The sequence below is a fragment of the Pezoporus wallicus genome, unplaced genomic scaffold, assembly GCF_028554395.1.
Source record: "Pezoporus wallicus isolate ANWC-B61680 ecotype Strahan unplaced genomic scaffold, APGP_CSIRO_Pwel_v1 contig_7876, whole genome shotgun sequence".
In the NCBI taxonomy this organism is placed as follows: Eukaryota; Metazoa; Chordata; class Aves; order Psittaciformes; family Psittacidae; genus Pezoporus; species Pezoporus wallicus.
This window is the reverse complement of record NW_026641435.1, coordinates 473,495-491,044: the sequence shown is the minus strand read 5'-3', so window position 1 is coordinate 491,044 and position 17,550 is coordinate 473,495. Positions and strand designations below refer to the sequence as shown.

The window sequence follows — 17,550 nt, the reverse complement described above, 5'->3', positions numbered from 1 at the left end:
AACGTGTCCATGTTCATACCTACCCATTTCCTTTGTCCTGTACCAGCAGGCACTTTTGCCATCCATGCCCTCAGGACTACGCTCAAACACTGACTTAAGGAAGAGGAGATTTGACTTAAAGTCCCTGCTTTACATTCATATAATCATGGAATCATAGAATGGTTTGGGCTAGAAGGGACCTCAAAGCTCATCCATTTCCAACCCCTGCCACGGGCAGGGACACCTTCCACTAGAGCAGCTTGCTCCAAGCCTCGTCCAACCTGGCCTTGAGCACTGCCAGGGATGGAGCAGCCACAGCTTCTCTGGGCACCCTGTGCCAGTGCCTCAGCACCCTCACAGGGAAGAGCTTCTGCCTAAGAGCTCATCTCAGTCTCCCCTCGGGCAGGTTAAAGCCATTCCCCTTGGCCTGTCCCTACAGGCCCTTGTCCAAAGCCCCACTCCAGGTTTCTTGTACACCCCCTTTAGGTACATTGCCCAATAGGTCCCATGACTACAGAGGTATTTGTATTTCCAGTATCCTTTCTGTAAGGAGCCTAACACCTCTGCAATCTCACACTCTAACCTTTCCATGCCTTGATTTTGCTCTACAAAAGTGGATAGCAGCTGCTTGTGAGGACAGGCACATGCAAACCATGAAGGTCCTTGAGATGTTGGCATCTCGGGAGCACAAGGGCTGTTGAACAATCAGGTGACAGCCTATCACAGCAGCACAGACCCATCTCTGGGGTGAGCTTTCAGCCAGTGCAGGCTATCACTAGTCAGCTGTGAAGCAGGTGAAAGGAAAAATAACATATCCCATGGCAATCAGCGGGAAAGTGAGAAGGTGCAATACCATGCTCCAGATGGATATGTGTGTGGGACACCTGAGCTGACAGTCCTTCCTTTGCAGAGGGCGGGATATGACTTTTCAGTGTTCTCAGGTGCTGAAGTCTTGATGTTAAACAGTGCAGGACAATGCAGACGGTCCCATTCACACACGGGACCGCAGCGCTGCCTTCTGCAGGGACCCACTGCGGGCAGAGGATGCTGTGCTCATTCCCCCCTGACCCAGGAGCCCAGGCAGCAATCAACACTTCAGCCCAGAGCCTGTTACAGAAACCCATTACCAGTAGCACTGGTGCCCTGATAAGGCAGGATGAGCCTGTCAGCTTTTGATAAACCCCCGTCTCCAGGAAAACAAATCACCAGTGCCTTGCAGGGGAGCCCCGGGACTGCCCATCCTGGCCGGGAGCCCGCAGCAGGGATCTGCCATCCCACAGTGGTGGGGTAGCAGGCCAGACCCGCTTGTCCCAACACCTCTGTGGAATACTTTCGTGTCCTTGCGGGGGATAACGCTGATTGGGAGGTCAGGCGCATGAACTGGAGTTTTCAGATCCCCCGATAACATCCCGGTGATAAGATAGCTCTGTTTACCGTGGCGCAGCCGCGGGCACAAAGCAGAGCTCTGTCCACAGCCCCGGAGGTGCGAGTCTCGCTGAGCAAACACAGGCCTCCCAGCTCTTCACACCTGCCTGGCGTTTGGAGCCCAGGCCGGGGCGGTGCAGGGTCCAGGTTCATGTGGGATGGATGCTCGCCACATCAGCAGCCGGGATTCGTGTTCAGGACCGTGTGGCTGCAGGGTTTGCTCAGGTTTTGGGAGACTTGGAAGCAGAACTAAAATCTCTGTTGATTTCCCAGGTAGAGCTGAATTCTTGTAACTCTTCTGACGTCTTTTCTGCAGCCCCACAACAATTCTGCCTCGTTATCAAGAGCTCTCAGCCTTTCCCACAGCAAAACCCCTCCAAGCACACGCCTGCTTCCAGAAAGGGAAATTGAGGCGCAGCGGTGTTAGGCGGCTTGGCCATGGTGATGCTGGGCTCAGTCTCAGGGCCATGGCAGGACCTGCTCTGCATCTGGTGCACTCAATTCGTGTGCCAGCGTGCAGGGAAGGGGTTGTGCCGCTGTGTGTGTCACATGGGAAGTGTGTGCCCATGTGCTGCTGGAACATGCTGTGCTGGGAAACGTGGTGGTGGCAGGGGTGGGCTTGAAAAAGGGGAGAGCTGTCTCTGCTGGTTGCCTTAGCATTGGCACCTACTGAATTATGGGGTGTTTGCGGAGCAGGAACAAGGGCAGAGGAGAGGGAACAAAGACATGTGCCAGTGATCAGCTTCACACCTTCCTCCAGCCTAGGGACGGATGGCTCCTGGTTTCATAGTCACTCTAGGACTGATTGAATGGGAATTAATTTGCAGCAATCATCTACTGCATTTTATTAGCATAACAGGGGGTGTTGTGTTGGTGCCTAGCCCCAGGCTCCTGGAATTGTATTTCCCGTGTACACACCTGCCTCACCAGAGGCCCTTGTCAGGGCTGTTTGCTGATGAACCAAGCCAGCCCCAAGTGATTAGGGAGCCTCATTGCCAGAAAAAGAGACCCACCATGCAGCGTCCACTTATTTTGGACCAGTGGTGCTTGAAGACACTGGTTCTTCAGTGCAAAGCATCTGATGTAAGAAACCAGTCAAAGCACTCATCTGTTTTAGTATCATAGATTTGACTTAAAGTCCCTGCTTTACATTCATAGAAACATAGAATCATCCAGCTCCAACCCCTGCCACAGGTAGGGACACCTTCCACTGGAGCACCTTGCTCCAAGCCCCTGTGTCCAACCTGGCCTTGAACACTGCCAGGGATGGGGCAGCCACAGCTTCTCTGGGCACCCTGTGCCAGCGCCTCAGCACCCTCACAGGGAAGAGCTTCTGCCTTAGATCTAACCTGACTTCCCCTGTTTCAGTTTGAACCCATCACCCCTTGTCCTGTCACTCCAGTCCCTGATGAAGAGTCCCTCCCCAGCATCCTTGTAGCCCCCTTCAGACACTGGAAGCTGCTCTGAGGTCTCCACGCAGCTTCTCTTCTCCAGGCTGAACAGCCCCAGCTTTCTCAGCCTGTCTCCATACAGGAGGTGCTCCAGCCCCTGAGCATCCTCGTGGCTTCGTCTGGACCTTCTCCAATAGCTCCATGTCCTTTTTATGCTGAGGACACCAGAACTACACAGTGCTGCAAGTGGGATCTCATGAAAGCAGAGGGGCAGGATCACCTCCTTTGACCTGCTGCCCATACTCCTTTTGGATCAATTTGAAATGCATTAGTTCATATATCAAGGTAGGAAAATGTCAAGAAATGGGTGACTCTCAGTCTCAGCTCCAGCAGTGTAGAGTGGCTCACGGCTCTGGTCTCTTGCCCGTGTGTCCTTTTTGACACAGCCGTAGCTTTGCAGTTGGGGACGCCATGGGCAGGGGAAAGTTTTCTGCCCCTCCAGGTTTGACCTGCGGGCTGGGCAGGAGCACTGTGCTGAGGAGCGTGTCCTCACCAGGGAAAGAACCGCAGAGCAGAACAGGCTCAGCACAGGCTCTTGCCCTCGTGGCCAGCCCCTCCGCAGCAGCACGGATGCTCGGCCCCGCTCTGCCGGGTGGATACGAATGTGCTGAGCTGCCAACTGCTCCCCTGAGTCAGCTCAGCCTCAGAGAGAAACCAAAACCCTTCCCGAGAGCCATCATCTGTCAAGCTTGTGTTACTGTCTGGCATGTCAAGTGGCCAGGCTGAGGTCTAATTCATGAGGGAGGAGACCACAGCAACCTCTACTGAAGCCATCCTGTGCTCCATCTCCCAGGGCTGGAGCAGCACCTGCAGATGCTGGCGGGACCATCCCCTTGGAGAGACCCTCTCCCTAGGGCTTTTGTCCACGCTGTAACACAGCAGCTCTGTGGGTCACTAATGGCAGCATCCTTTCCTGGCTCCAGAAATGATGCTGTCTTCTGGGCAAGGGTCCCCTTTTCCTTGCTGGCACAGAGCTGGAGGGGTCTGAGGTTGTAAATACACAGGTGCAGCCACTGGCACTGCCTGGGGAGATATTCAATGTGATCCTGACAGAGAGGAGGGAAGGCAGCATCAAACCAAGGGCCAGGAAAGGACAAAAGGATCATTAAAGGAGAAAGCAGTAGGAGAAAGCAGTGCTCACAGCTTCCAAAGGGAAATCCTGTGGGGTCTGGTCTTCAGAGGTGTTTCTGGTGCAGCAGCACAGGGACCTGGACTGCGTGTCACCTCGAAGCAGATGCTGCTGGGTTTGTGCGGAGATGAGTGTCCACGGGTTATGCACAGTTTTGTGATGGGCTCTGGTGGCAGCCCATAGCAGGTCTGGCTGGGGCCAGTTCAACAATTCCCCTGGCCCTTCTCCAGACAAGATTGGGAAATGATCGAGGGTTAAAAACACAACTTGTTCCTGAACACGCTTTGTTTGTTTTAAACAGCCCGACCTCACAGCTTGAATTAGCACAACCAGAGGGGCACTGACACACGAGTACCCAGTCATTTTAAGCTGGGTCTGCCCTGGAGGAATCACAGCCTGAGAGAGTTTGAAACTGTTTTACATTGCTTCCACCCCTTGGGTGTCAGGGCACCATGGCCAAGTTTCCCGGTTCCTTGGGGCAGTGATGGAAGCAGAGTTAAGGCTGTTTGTGTTCCTGGTCCTTTTAGGCTGAGCAGTTCTAATATGGATTTTAAAACCTCATGACTCGCTGCTGGTTCGTTGCATTATCAGGCCTTTTGCATTGTGAGCAACCTTTGCTCTGAATGTGAAAGTTCTTTCAATATCTGTTTCTGCTCTGGCATTAACCCTCAAGTGGCTGATAGACTCCTGTATCAGAAATATAGCAAAACATACAGGAATATGTGCTGGGCTGGGGCAGTGATGGCCTGTGCACTGGGTGTGCTGGCTCCTGTCCTGGGCTGATGCTGGAGCATCACTTTGAGGTTTGCAGTGTTCAGATCCCCGTCACTATGTGCCCTCCTGTTGAGCTGCAGAGCTCTGGTTTTACAAAAGCACAGAAGTATTGATGAGACCAAACACTTGGGTCTGGGATGCTGCTTTTGGCTTCTTGGAAAGCATCTCCTCAACGTGCCGCAGTTCATAACTCACTGAGGTTAGCATACTGGGCAGGTAGGAGGTAAGCACCATGGCGTGGGATAGAAAGGAGAAAGGTCTTCTTGAAGTACAAGCCCTGCAGCAGTTGGAGGAAAGCTGCTGCTGAGATCTGTACCAGATAAGAGGGAAACCACAAGGCCAGAGCCTAAGTGGATAAATTGTTCCCAAGTGGATTCCCCTCAGACTCTAAACAAACATCGACACTTAACTCACACCTCGGAGCTCAGCGGGGTGGCCAGAGGGGGCCTCTGGGCTTTGCCTGATAACCCAGAGGTTGTCGGGTGAGCTCTGCCCTTAGCCCCTGCCTTCGGATGGCATCTGGATGAATTACCGGATGCAAACAACTCATTTCAAAGTATTTACAACTTTAGGAGGCTGGATTTGGATGGTGCAATTGAATAAAGCAAGCTGATGACAGCCTGGTATAATCTCCAGGGCTGAAATAAAGAGTTCACTTCCCGACTTTTTCTTTCTCAAAGGAATGAAGCATTTAGCTCTTCCCAGGCTGAAGCTTAACTGAGAACTTCCTGCACAACCTGATTTGCAAAGCAAATCTGATCAAATCCCACAGCTCCTAAAGAAAAGGGAGCTCTTCCTACATCACCCAGCATGTGCCTGGGAGCACCATTGCTCCATGGGCCGTGCTGGGACCTCAGCAGTGGAGCCTGGCACATGCTTTGCCTGTGTTCTTCCCAGCCACTGATCAACCCCCAGGTGAGGTCCCCTGGGAGCTCTCACCCCACATTCAGAGTCCTTGAGGCAGGCTCATGATGTAGACTGCGAGGCTGAAGCCCTCATCTCCAGACAGCTTTCAGAGGGACTCTAAATAGAAGAAGACTTGAGTCTGCACTTAAGAGCAGCCCATGTCCCGTCCCAGCACACTCGCTGGAGGAAACAAGGATGATTTACAGCACATCTCCAGGCACTTTGAGTACAACCACGTGTGCTGCACCAGGGGCTAGGCTTGCTTTGTGATTTTCATCCTGTATTGAGTAAGACTGCTTTTGTCTTGGGATAAAATGCCTTGGATGAGAGGCTGTCACAAATCTCAGCATTTCAATGCAAACAGGCCCACAGGTTTCCCATCTATCCTCATTGTCAGTCAGCTGCCTGGTGGCTTTCAAGGAGCCATCACAGGTCACTGGAAATGCTTTTGAGGGCTCAAGGCAGGCATACGGAAATCAGTAGGACCCAAGCAGCTGTTTGCCACGTGTGCCTGCGAGCAATGGAGAGATCACCACTGCTCAGAGACTGTTAAAATCTGGCTCATAATGAACATCTCAGAGCTGTGAATCTCCCTGGAGTAAGTCTTGCTCTTGCTCCTCTGATGCTTCCTGCAGGGTCAGAAATCCCATGTGGACAGGCAGGGAATACCTAGTGAGATTTTGGTGCTCCAGTCCAGTCTGGAATTAATAAATGTGGAAGAGGATGTATCCATCAAGCTCTGCTGTTTTGCATTTGCTTCTTCTACCCGCTCCTTGCATCTGCTACGAGTTCACCATTCCTGCTGATGATCTGCCCATGACCATGGCAGGGAAAGGGTCCATTGGGGAGATCTGATGTACAGAGGTGAATCTCCTACTGCAGGCCAGAAGGAGCACTGGCGGTTGGCACTGCCACACTCAGCACCTGAGAGACCACATCAGGCCAGGCATCTACTGTCCTGTCTCCACAGATGTGGTGTTGAGCTTGGTTTGGTCAGTGAAAATCAGATCTTAGGGAATTTAGCTGCAGAACTTCACCAGCTGTGACCAAACATGTCCCGTTTTCAATGACTTAGAAACTTGGCCAAGCTTGAGCAGTTCTTAAGGGACACAAAAAGACACATCCCTACCAGGGAGCAATGTTTTTCTTTTTAAGCCTTGGCTTCAGATACAAGAGCAATAGATTTTCTTTAAGGGAAGTAATCCCCAGATTTGTTAGCATTGGCACAGAACTATTTTTCACAAGCCTTGTTTCTCATTAACAGCTGAATCATTTGAGCAGGAACTTTTCTAGAAGCATTCAGCCTGACACAGACACTCACTCCCAGGCATTTCAGCCTAAACAGGCAGTTTGGCATTTTTTGATGTGAAAGAAAGCAAGGATCTTACCATTGGAAATCTCAGTCAGGTGTAAATGTTGCCATTACCAACTTGGGCTTCAGCATTGCAGAGCGTTGTTATACTTCGCTGGACCAGTGTTGACATGGGGACATCTCCATTCCCTGGGGCACGCAGGAGTTTGGGAACTTAGCAAAGTGGGACGTGAAGGGCACTTGAGGTGTGCAGTATCCACAGGGATGTCCTGCATCACCCTGAAGCCACCTTGTCCACAGCTTTTCTGCGGAATTGCCATTCCTCAGGTTTTTCGTACATGGAAAAGCCTCCTTTTCCCACCCCCCTTTTTTGTGCCACCAGGAGGATTTTCTGAGTGTCTCTCCTCAGGATCCCTCTCTCTCTTTTCACCTCCATTTGCAGTTTGACCTTTCCTTGCTTTCAGGGGAGTTTCTTGTGTGTGGAGAGGGGTGAGAATCATTTGGCCTTGTGGGGAGCAGGTCAGAGTGAGGGGGCTGCCCAGAAAGCTTTCAGCTCCAGCAGAGGCAGGTCTCTGGGACAGACCACCAAGAATGGGGCTTTCCTTTCCACCCCTTCCAACATACACATGCCTTTGTTACAGCCAGGTTTGCGGCTCTGGTTCCATGGACAATGCCAGCCACAGCTGCCTATTTTGTGCTGTGTCCGCACACTTTCCTCCTTCTTTTTGCTCTGACTGTCAGGACAACCTGGGCCCTGGCACAGACCCTGTGTGTCCCCCTCGCAGCCACAGCACCCGGGTGGCTTTCCCCTTCAGTGGGTTAGCTTGAGCAAACCAAAGCCATTTCGACCCTGCTCCTAACCCAGACTCGTCAGTGCACGCAAAGGAATCTCCCCAGCTCAGGCAGTGTCCATGCACCCCAGGGGACATCCCTGCAGGGCTGCACCACCCAGGATCACTCACCGGGCATAATCCTGGCAGCCCATGTGGGACCCAAGGGGTCCAGCAGCATGCAGCCGTGTGGGATGCATCCAGCAGCTCTAGGCTCGTGCCAGCTGATCCCAAACCTCAAATCAGCCAGTGTGAAGGAACGTGATGCTATGAGGAACCTGGGACACCCTCCTGCTGTCTCCTTCAGGGCTTTCTCTTCACCTCTCAGTCCAGCAAGCAGACAGGGCTCCGCTGGCTCTGGCTGCTCATCTCCATTATCCTCTCTCTCTGATTTAAGGGTAGCTGTTTCCTTAACCAATATGGCCCTCACAAATACTATCCTTGAGGGTACTTTGCTCCCCTGGGAGCAAAGCCCTTTCCCACATGAGCATGGGCAGGGTGCCCCTCTCAGCAGCTGGGAAGATACACTTGAGGCTTACCCAGGCAGAAGGGAAATAATGGCTCAGGCTGACCTAGCAATTCCCTGACAAAAAAACTTATCTGAGAAAAGGACAGTTTTAAAGAGACTGAGATTCCTTGTAAATTCAAGTCAAATTTAGAGATCTCTTTCAGCCCCTGGCTTCTTCTATCCTCCCCTTTCCCTTCCCCCCTCCCCTGAATTATTGTTTGCAAAAATTAAAACAGAATGTTTTGGGGTTTTTGTTTCTTTAAAAAGCAATTTGCATTTTGAAAATTGCCAAAATATAAGTTCTGGAAGGGTGGGGTCTTTTGAAAAGGCAGCATTGTCATTGCTGAATGAAAACCACGGAGAGGAATGTGTCCTGGGAGACGCAGGGCACTGGGACGTGAGGCCTGGGGGACAGGACAGCAGCACAAAAGGCCACAACTAGTTCCCACCACACAGCTCCAGCACCTCCCATTCACATATCTCCATTAGTTCTCCCATATGGAAAATCCTGCCTGCCTTGACCTTCTTCGACAGATTCATTTGGCCAAGCCACAGTTTTTAATGTGGAGATGCTTCTGCTGTGGTTTCTTCACCCATCTTGAATCCACAGCTTTCCTCTTTTCCGCCCCAACCTTCCCCAGATTCCTAAACATCTGTGTTTAAGTGATACCTGGTTATTTATATCATAGCCTGGCGGCCCAGGTAGAGACTGTTTGATGAAGCTCTGTACATCTGTGTGCAATAAAGTTAGCGAACAAAAGGCCTGTGAGGTCCTTGGCAAAATAAGAGAAAGAAGAGAGCAGGAGACAACAGCACTGGGCTTATCTGAGCATTTGGAGCCAAAACCTTTTATTGGAGAGTCTCAGCACCTGGCACATGCTCTTGCCGTAGCTGGGGCTGCAGCCCATGCAGGGGTGTCCTCTCCACTGGCTGAATAGCAAAGCGTGGGGAGCATAGGTGATGCCAATACTGGGAGGTGATTTTTATTGCAGCTGGCGCAGGCATTCATAGAAAGAAAAGATGGGTTGCTAAAGAGCACTTACTGTGGCAGAGAAATTCAAACCAAGAAGCAATGGTTGGAAATTAAAGCCAGGCAAATTCATGTTAGGAAGGAGGCAAAATGCTTTAGCACAGCAGGGGATTAACCACTGGGCAAGGCAGAGGGTGGGCGGGAGCCGCATTTCCTGAGCAACTCTGTCCAGGGAAACGTGGCTGGGAGAGCCGCACACCCTGCCCGCGGCACCAGCACCACATGCAGATCTGGAGCTGGGATCCATAAGCATCACGATCTGCTGATGGGTTCCTGTCGGTCCCAACGGCCAGCTCAAGGCAACAGTGGTGGGATCAGGCATTGTCTGCATAAGCATCTCTGGGCCCCCACTGCTGGTTTCCTCTGAGGGAGCAGGACCAGCCTGATGGATCCCATCATGACGTTGTACCAACATCGTCCCAGCAAGGACTTTCTGACGCCAAGATGGGACATTAAATTCATTGCCCTAATTCTTTCATTCCTATGTCCTATTGTCAGGGAAAAATAGGATGGCTATTTTCCTTCTGTTGGACCAGCCCTCTCCCACTGGGCATCTGCAAACACATCAGGCTACATACAGACTGAGCTGCCAGCTAGCCCTGGCTGGTAGCCAGCAGTGCACAGCACTGGCCACTCAGCACCCAAGCATTCAGGGTGAGCCCAGGAGGCAGTAATTTCAACTAAACCCACTCTCTTTTAGCTGGTTTGGCACCTTGTCTGCACAAACAGGTGGATTAGGAGGAGGTGAATGATGGAAAAGCACTATGTGATGGGGTTGGGAGGCAGCTGTTGCCCAGCGGATGTCCTCAGAGCCCTGGGAGTGCAGCTGGAAGGAAGGGACAGAGCCAAGGCTAAGCTAACAGAGCCAAACGAATCTGAGCAGTCACAGTGGAGAAGTGGCCATCACTGCCTGGCTGCTTGGGGTGCTTGTGGGCAGCTCACAGGGACGCCAAGTGCCGGGATGCTGGCTATGGAGAGGGGCTCTACCAGCCTACACCTTCTCCCAGCTCACTCACTTGCTCCTGAAGCTACACAAATGAGGTCCTCTTCTCTGGATGAGGACAGGGACAGATGTTTTGGGGAGCAACATGCAGCTTCTCGTGAGGTTTGGCTTCTTCCCTTCTCCAGACTGGATTTTCCCACCTCTGGAAGATCAGTGTACAATGGATCCTGGGAGCAGGGCTGCAGGCAGCTCTGCACACTCCACTTACTCCTCCACATTCCTGCGCAGCTTCGGCCTGGTGGGACCAGTGGAAATATTTGCAAGGATCTTGAGAAAACCCCAGGAGTTTTGCTTTCCTGGCTTTGCAAAAGCATTTCTGCTTATCAAGCAGCCCAGGGAAATGTGAAGATTTTCACTCACTCTTCGGGTGGGCTCAGCTTTGAATGTTAAAAAGGGATTTGCCAATGCAGTCTTGCAAAACACTCAAGTATCAAGTCCAGTGCTCCTAAAAAAGGAGTTTTAGGAGGAAGTGAGCTTTCATGCTCTTTGGAAAACATGCATTTCTACCAGATTTAAGGAAGAATGAGGTCTTCTGTGAGGCCAAGCCACCCCCTGGAGAAATGCCTTCTCATGTTAGTCAACAGGGACTAAATCCTGTGGTTTGCAGCACCAAAGGCAGAGCTGCTAGTGAGTCTTGAGGTTTTGAACGATGGAGATGTGGTCGCAGGCTACAGCAGGGAGGACAGACCTTCAGGCTGCCGGAGTTAAATCTTCCTTTCTTCTGCTTGAGCTGAGCCCTGAGGCCAAGCCATTGATACAGGTGTTGCCTTGGTGGTTAGCTACATCCAAGAAGACATCCTTCATGCTGCAAGCCTGATGCACCTCTCAGCTGGTCCATGCCTGAGGGAAGGCTCTGTAGGGAACCATCACTGAGTCCTTTCTGTAAAACAAGTATTGGGACTTCAAAAATGCCATCCCCTTTCCAAAAGCTCAGCTCGTGTTCTGCAGGGCAAGAATCGCCTCCAATCCCCTATTAACCTGCCAGAGGGGAGACTGAGATGAGCTCTTAGGCAGAAGCTCTTCCCTGTGAGGGTGCTGAGGCGCTGGCACAGGGTGCCCAGAGAAGCTGTAGCTGCCCCATCCCTGGCAGTGTTGAAGGGCAGGTTGGACACAGGGGCTTGGAGCAAGCTGCTCTAGTGGAAGGTGTCCCTGCCCGTGGCAGGGATTGGAGCTGGCGAGCTTTAAGGTCCCTCCAACCCAAATCAGTCTGGGATTCTATAATTCTATGCTCTGTACAATGCTGTCTGTGGTGCAGCCATCGTGGTGACAGAGGCTCCTTGGCACGCCATGAGGAAAGGACGGCATAGCTGAGCACTCCTGGCAAAGCACAAAGTGCTTTTCCTGAGAGTGAGACGGAAGGGGAAGAATCTACAAGGGGGTTGCAGAAAGCACCTTGTGCATGCCCCTGCACTTCTTTTAGCTGCAAACAGGGTATTTAAGTGCATTCGCAGCATCAGCCGATGTGTCCAGGTCTAAACTGCCGCAATTCCCTCTGCACGCAGGAGCTGTGTCTCCGGTCTCCTTGATGGTTCCCTCCTGTTCTGGGAGATGACAAATGCACCCACATTCTGGTGGGCTCATCTAAGGCGAGGCAAACCACAGCGCAAAGCCCTGACCCTGCTCGCTGTCAGGAATCTCACTTTCTCACGGCAGGCAAATCGCTCCCAGGCCTCTCTTCTCACCATTAGCACGTTGGTGGCTGCTTCTCCTGCTCTGCCAGCATTTGGTGGAGACATGAGTTGGCCTCACTGCATTAGCCAGAGGAATTCAGGTAGCAAAGCACGGAGGGAACAGCCTCCATCCTGCTGGTTGGACGTGCCCGGAGGATTTTTCTCTCCCTTTTGCTTTCATGTCGTGAGTTAGCTGGGGATTGTTCCTGATAAATAATCCGGAACTGCACTGTAATTTTCTGGTCTGAAATTTGATAATTAAGCAAATATAACATGTCTTTGTCTTGGGTAAGCACCATAAGGTAAACAGGAAGGAATGAGGGATTAAGATGTCTGTACTCTAAAGGAAGGTGACAAGCCCAGAGCCGTGACACCTTCGTGCTGAGCCGAAGAGGCCCAGCTGTGGGTTGGCATTGCACAGATGCATTGTTCAGGGGTGAAGAGCAAATAAAAGCAAAGGGAAAAGAAAACAAGCTATAAAATTCTCAGCAAAGCACAGAGCCCCAGCCTCTGCCTCTTGATGCTCCAGTGACAGCTCTGGGGAGAGGCAGGCGAGGGGTCGAGCTTTTGAAGTCCTGTCCTTTGCAAAGGCCCCCTGTTAAAACAGTCCTTGTGTTGACATTAGGTTGCATATGGTGGGGACTCTCCAGGCAGGTTCAGTCACAGCACGTGCAATCAAAGCAGAGGGAGACTTTTTGGTGTTTGACGACCTGGGCGCCAGGCCGGCCCTGTCCCAGTGGTGGGGTGAGAGATGTAGAGCCAGAGGTGAGGCTTTATCGGCCTGTTCGGGGATGTAGACATGTAACAGAACCCTGTTCTACGTGTACCAAGCACGGGAAGGAAAGACAGGGGAGAAGTTACCTAGGAAGGGCTTGAAATTATATCTGGGGTTCAGACACACACGTGTCAGGAGTGGTGAGAGTGGGAATGCTGGGAACATCTGGGACGAGGGGAATTCACAGCGTTTGGAGGGGATTGTACCAACAGAAGCATGATGGAAGTGTTCAAGGCCAGGTTGGATGGGGCTTGGCGCAAGCTGCTCTAGTGGAAGGTGTCCCTGCCCGTGGCAGGGGTTGGAACTGGATGAGCTTTAAGGTCCATTCCAACTCAAACCATTCCATGAGTCTATGATTCTATGAAGCACCACAGTGCAAGAGCAGATGAGAAGAGAGATGAGCAGTGCTTGCATGGGACAAAGCGCTTGCCACAAAGCTGGAGGAGCAGCTGAGGGCTTGTGCACTGCCATTTCCTAATCATGCATGGGCTCCCTGCCCTCACAGCTCTGCCAGCACACAGCTTTTAATCCACAGTAAGAATGGGGAGAGGCAAAAGGCATATTTGTTGCAAGTCACAGTGGTGAAACGAGGTCTCAGCAACTTCAGCTTCCCCTCCAAAAAGCTGGACTCACCACACAGAACTGGCAGAGGAGGGATGTGGGTTAGCAGTTATCTTCCCATAGCCAGAGGTGCCACCAGTGCATCCCATCCTTTGACATCCTGGTAGGACCCTGAGGGTGCCCAGCCCCATGCACACCGGCTCTCCTGGGGTTGGCACCTCCATGGCCGGTGCAGATGCTGATGGTCTCCTCTCTTCACCTCTCTCAGCCTGCAACTGCAACCTGCATGCCCGGCGGTGCCGCTTCAACATGGAGCTCTACAAGCTGTCCGGGCGCAAGAGCGGCGGCGTGTGCCTCAACTGCCGGCACAACACTGCCGGGCGGCACTGCCACTACTGCAAGGAGGGCTTCTACCGGGACCTCAGCAAGCCCATCTCCCACCGCAAGGCCTGCAAAGGTACTGGGTTAGGGGTGGGTTGGCTGGGACCACACAGCTTCTTCTTCAGCCACTTCCTGCTGCTCCTGCTTCCGCAGCTCCTGCTCTCGCCAAACTCTCCTGCTCCTCCCTCTCTCAAACCAATCCCTTGAAAGGACTTTTCTCGCCACCGAGTTCCTTGCCATCACCTCTCCCTGGTGTTCCCATCCTCCTAGTGAGGACAAGGCTACCAATATACAAGAAGTCCTCACTGGTAAGGATGACTTCAAATTATTTCAGGTTTTATCACTTGAAACTTGTGCTACATCCACTCCAACAACTGCAGATAACTTGGTCATCACCCATGTAAGGGCACAGTTGCATAAATTCCCAGGTATGGGGTCAGATGTAGTGCCTTAAATCAGCCCATCTCCTGCTCCCATCCTCCACCCTCACCCCAGTGCTGCTTGGGGACAGGCAGCACTTAACCCACACACACAACATCCCACAGTGAATGGGGGAAAGGTGAGAACAGTAGAAGAGGAATCAATTTCACTTTGAGCTCCACAAATGGAGTTTTTTGATGCTTACTGGCCATCAGAGTGAGCGGGGCTTGGGGCAGAGCAGCAATAAGAGCAAATTCTGCAAGTGAACTCTTTTAACTCTCGGATGTCTGCTGGAAGAGATTTAAATCCTGAACCTGAGACACAGCTAAAAGAATCAAGCAAACATTAAAAAAAAAAAAGCAGATTAGAAGATGCTGGGCCTTCCTGCAGAAAACTTCATCTCTTTTCTCTTTAAAGACTCGTTTCAATGAGAAATGGAAAGCTTTTTGGCCTGAGCTGGGTATTTTTGGTTGGAAAGATTTGGGTCTTCAGCATTCCCTATTTTTTAATGAGAACACTTCTTCCTTCATGTTTTTGTTTAGTTTTGGGGTATTTTTTTATTTTGGGTTGTTTTTTTTCCACTGAGAACAAACACGCTCTGTGCCAAAGCAGAAAAAGAAATCACAGCTTTAGATGACCCAACTTCTCCCTTTTCACCTTATAAAGACTATCTCAGTGAGCCCTTTTCAACCTGCCCTGCATGGAAGATACTGACAGCTCCATCCAACAAGGGCTGGTGGGATGCTAACCCAACCCATGGCTCTGGAGGAGGTCAGGAGCTGCCCTTTTGGGCAGAGCCACTTCCCAGGCCAGCCCCAACACTCATATCCCATCTGGACTCCACTCTGGAGCAAGCTGCCAGCCACTGCCGAGTGGATTTGTGTCCTAATGTTCATGTTTGTGCTTTCCCAGACGGGCTACAGCTGAAGGAACAACAGTGCATTAGGTTGAGGCAAACAGAGATTGTGAAGGCTTCTCTGGAACGGGCCGGGCAGTGCTGCAGGCGGGTATCCATCACCCTGGGCAGCGGTATGCTCAAACTGGCACTTGTTGATGACCAGAGATTGATTCTCATTGACCTTCCTGCTCCGGAGAAAGGGGTTTGGGGTTGTGGTGGGAATTCCCTGCCCTGCACAAGCACAGCTCACTTCTTCCCAGGGCTCTGGTTTATCCTGGCTGCCTCCTCAGCATGGGAGCTCCTGGGGATCTGGTGGGATTTGTGGGAGATAAGTGCTTTTTCCTAGCCGCCAGATCACTGTGCATCAGTAGGGATCTGCACAGCGGCACAGTCCAGAGAGGGGATGCTCAGCTGGAGGGTAGGGCAGATCCCATCTCCTGTCCATCCCCAGCTTTTCCACCCTGGGAAAGGCAGTCCCTGCCCTGTGTTGGCAGTGATGACCACACGTACCCATCTCTGTCTCATTGACTTCAGCATTTCCCAGGCCCTTCCTTGCTCCTGCTTTTTCCAGCTCTCCTCTTCAGCTAGGCAGCCCGCTCCCCATCTCCTGCCCATTTATCCTTGCTGTTCCCTGGCTGGTAGCATAGTGGTTGTACCCAAAACCCACAGCCGGGTGCAGGTGGTACCTGTGGGAGGGAGACCTCAGAGCCATGTTGTGCCTCGGTTTCCCCAAACAAGCATGCAAGAAGGTGTGTGCTGGCCTTCAGGAGGCATTCAGCACTGTAGAAGGGTGAATTTCCCAGTTGCTGGGTCATTCACTCCATTAAATGCTCTTTGCAATTGTCCTTTTTCCATCTCCTGCCTCCTGCTCTTGAAATCTGAGACCGCCAAATTTAAATAGCTCTCCAGCCCCCCATGGTTTCTAACAAAACTGTGGCTATTGGAGCTAACAGATACAAAGGTATGTAATAAATATGCTGATGCATGAGCAGCTCCCCGACCCACAGCCTATTAGCACAATTTCACAGTAGCCGGAATGGTTTATTGTTGGCGTAATCCATCGTCCTATACAAAAGCGAGCGAAATGAAGTTTCCTGCAGCAAAGGCATTCCTTTGAAACTTCATTTTCCTGAGCTCTGCTCTGACACAGGGGATTTCATGTTCCCTGTTTTGCTTCCCGGATTCAGGGGCTGTTCTGAAATAATTGTTGGAAACAATCTTTCAAAAGTTGTTTTTAAAGGCATTTCTAAAAAACATTTTTAAACCCAAACCCTGCCATGTAACAACCTCACCATTTCCCCATTGATAACAGTATTAATTCATCATCTCACCGAGCCATCTGCCGATGGGCAAACCTCTCCCAGAGTCTCATCTTGACCAAATGTGTTTAGAATTAAGGAATTAACCATCCTGTAGCATCTGCCATCTCCCTCACAGTTGCCTCATGTCTCATCTCACCCAGCAGACTGTGTTTTCTCTGTAAGACTTGATTCATTCAACCATCGCATTGCTCCGTTCATGTCCCACACATAACATTTCAACAAATGCATCTCCTAGAGCCCTGGTGCCTCATGAGCCGGTCAGGAGCTGCCAAGGAAGCATGCAGCACGCTTACCCGCCAGCAAGCGTGCACGAGCTTGGGTGAGCTCATTGCAAATGGTCCATGAAAGAACTGCCAAAGAGATTTTGGTATTAATTCAGCCTAACAGACACATCCAGCTAAACTGACTTTCCTCTCATCTGTGCTTCCCATCTCTCATCCCATCCTATGCACTGGGTTATGTACCTCAATTCATAAAGCGTCTAACATCAGAAAATCACAGAGGCATGACTCGCTTTATTTCCAACAGTTGGATTTGTTATTTGTGCAAAAATAGCAGAAATGTTTGCACAAGGTCAACTTTTTTCTTTTTCTTTTAACTTGGAGAAAAAGAAAATGCCACAGAATTCTGTGTGTGTCACAGGGCACGGTGGGAGGCTCAGGCAGCAAAGGGGGAGCAGAAATTGGAGCTGGGCAGTGTCCTCCTGCCCCAGCAGATGGCTGGGTGCTTTTCTAATGGCCAAAAGTATAATGATCTTTAATTAAAAGATTTTTTTTATGATCAAGGGTTGTCTCAGCAGCACAGGTTTTTGGATTTATGGATCACTGTCACCCTGATGGTTATAAGCACTGGGGCCATGCCACGTTCCTCCCCCGTTCCATTTATTTCCTTGCAAGCCTGATAAACCGTTGACAGTCCCCAGCGATGCCCTGTTGCAGAGCCAGCAACAGGCAGAGCAGGGCATGGAGTCTGCAAACCACATGCAAAGGAATTGATGACAGATGGAGCGGAGATATTGCATGAAGTGGCAACGCTGGGAATGCGCCAGCGCCTGCCAGGCTGGAACTGGGAGCTGATGGAGCACCGTGCCTGCTGCGGGTGGGTGGTCAGACGAGCCCAGGGACACCAGTTACTCAAGCAAGGGCTCAGGGGTTTTGTGGTCAGACCGCACAACTG

At 51.4% G+C, this 17,550-nt stretch overlaps 1 protein-coding gene across 3 annotated transcripts in view; it reads left to right on the top strand.

Moving 5' to 3' along the window:
* NTN1 (netrin 1) overlaps window positions 1-17,550 on the top strand; it is a 96,462-nt gene that overhangs the window by 37,645 nt on the left and 41,267 nt on the right. For 2 of the 3 annotated variants that reach the window (XM_057423972.1, XM_057423971.1), the window contains exon 2: window positions 13,622-13,810. The exons of the other annotated variant lie outside the window; for it this stretch is intronic. In XM_057423972.1, the coding sequence (XP_057279955.1) occupies window positions 13,622-13,810 (189 nt within the window). The remainder of the gene's footprint in view (window positions 1-13,621; window positions 13,811-17,550) is intronic. 3 annotated transcript variants of the gene reach the window in all.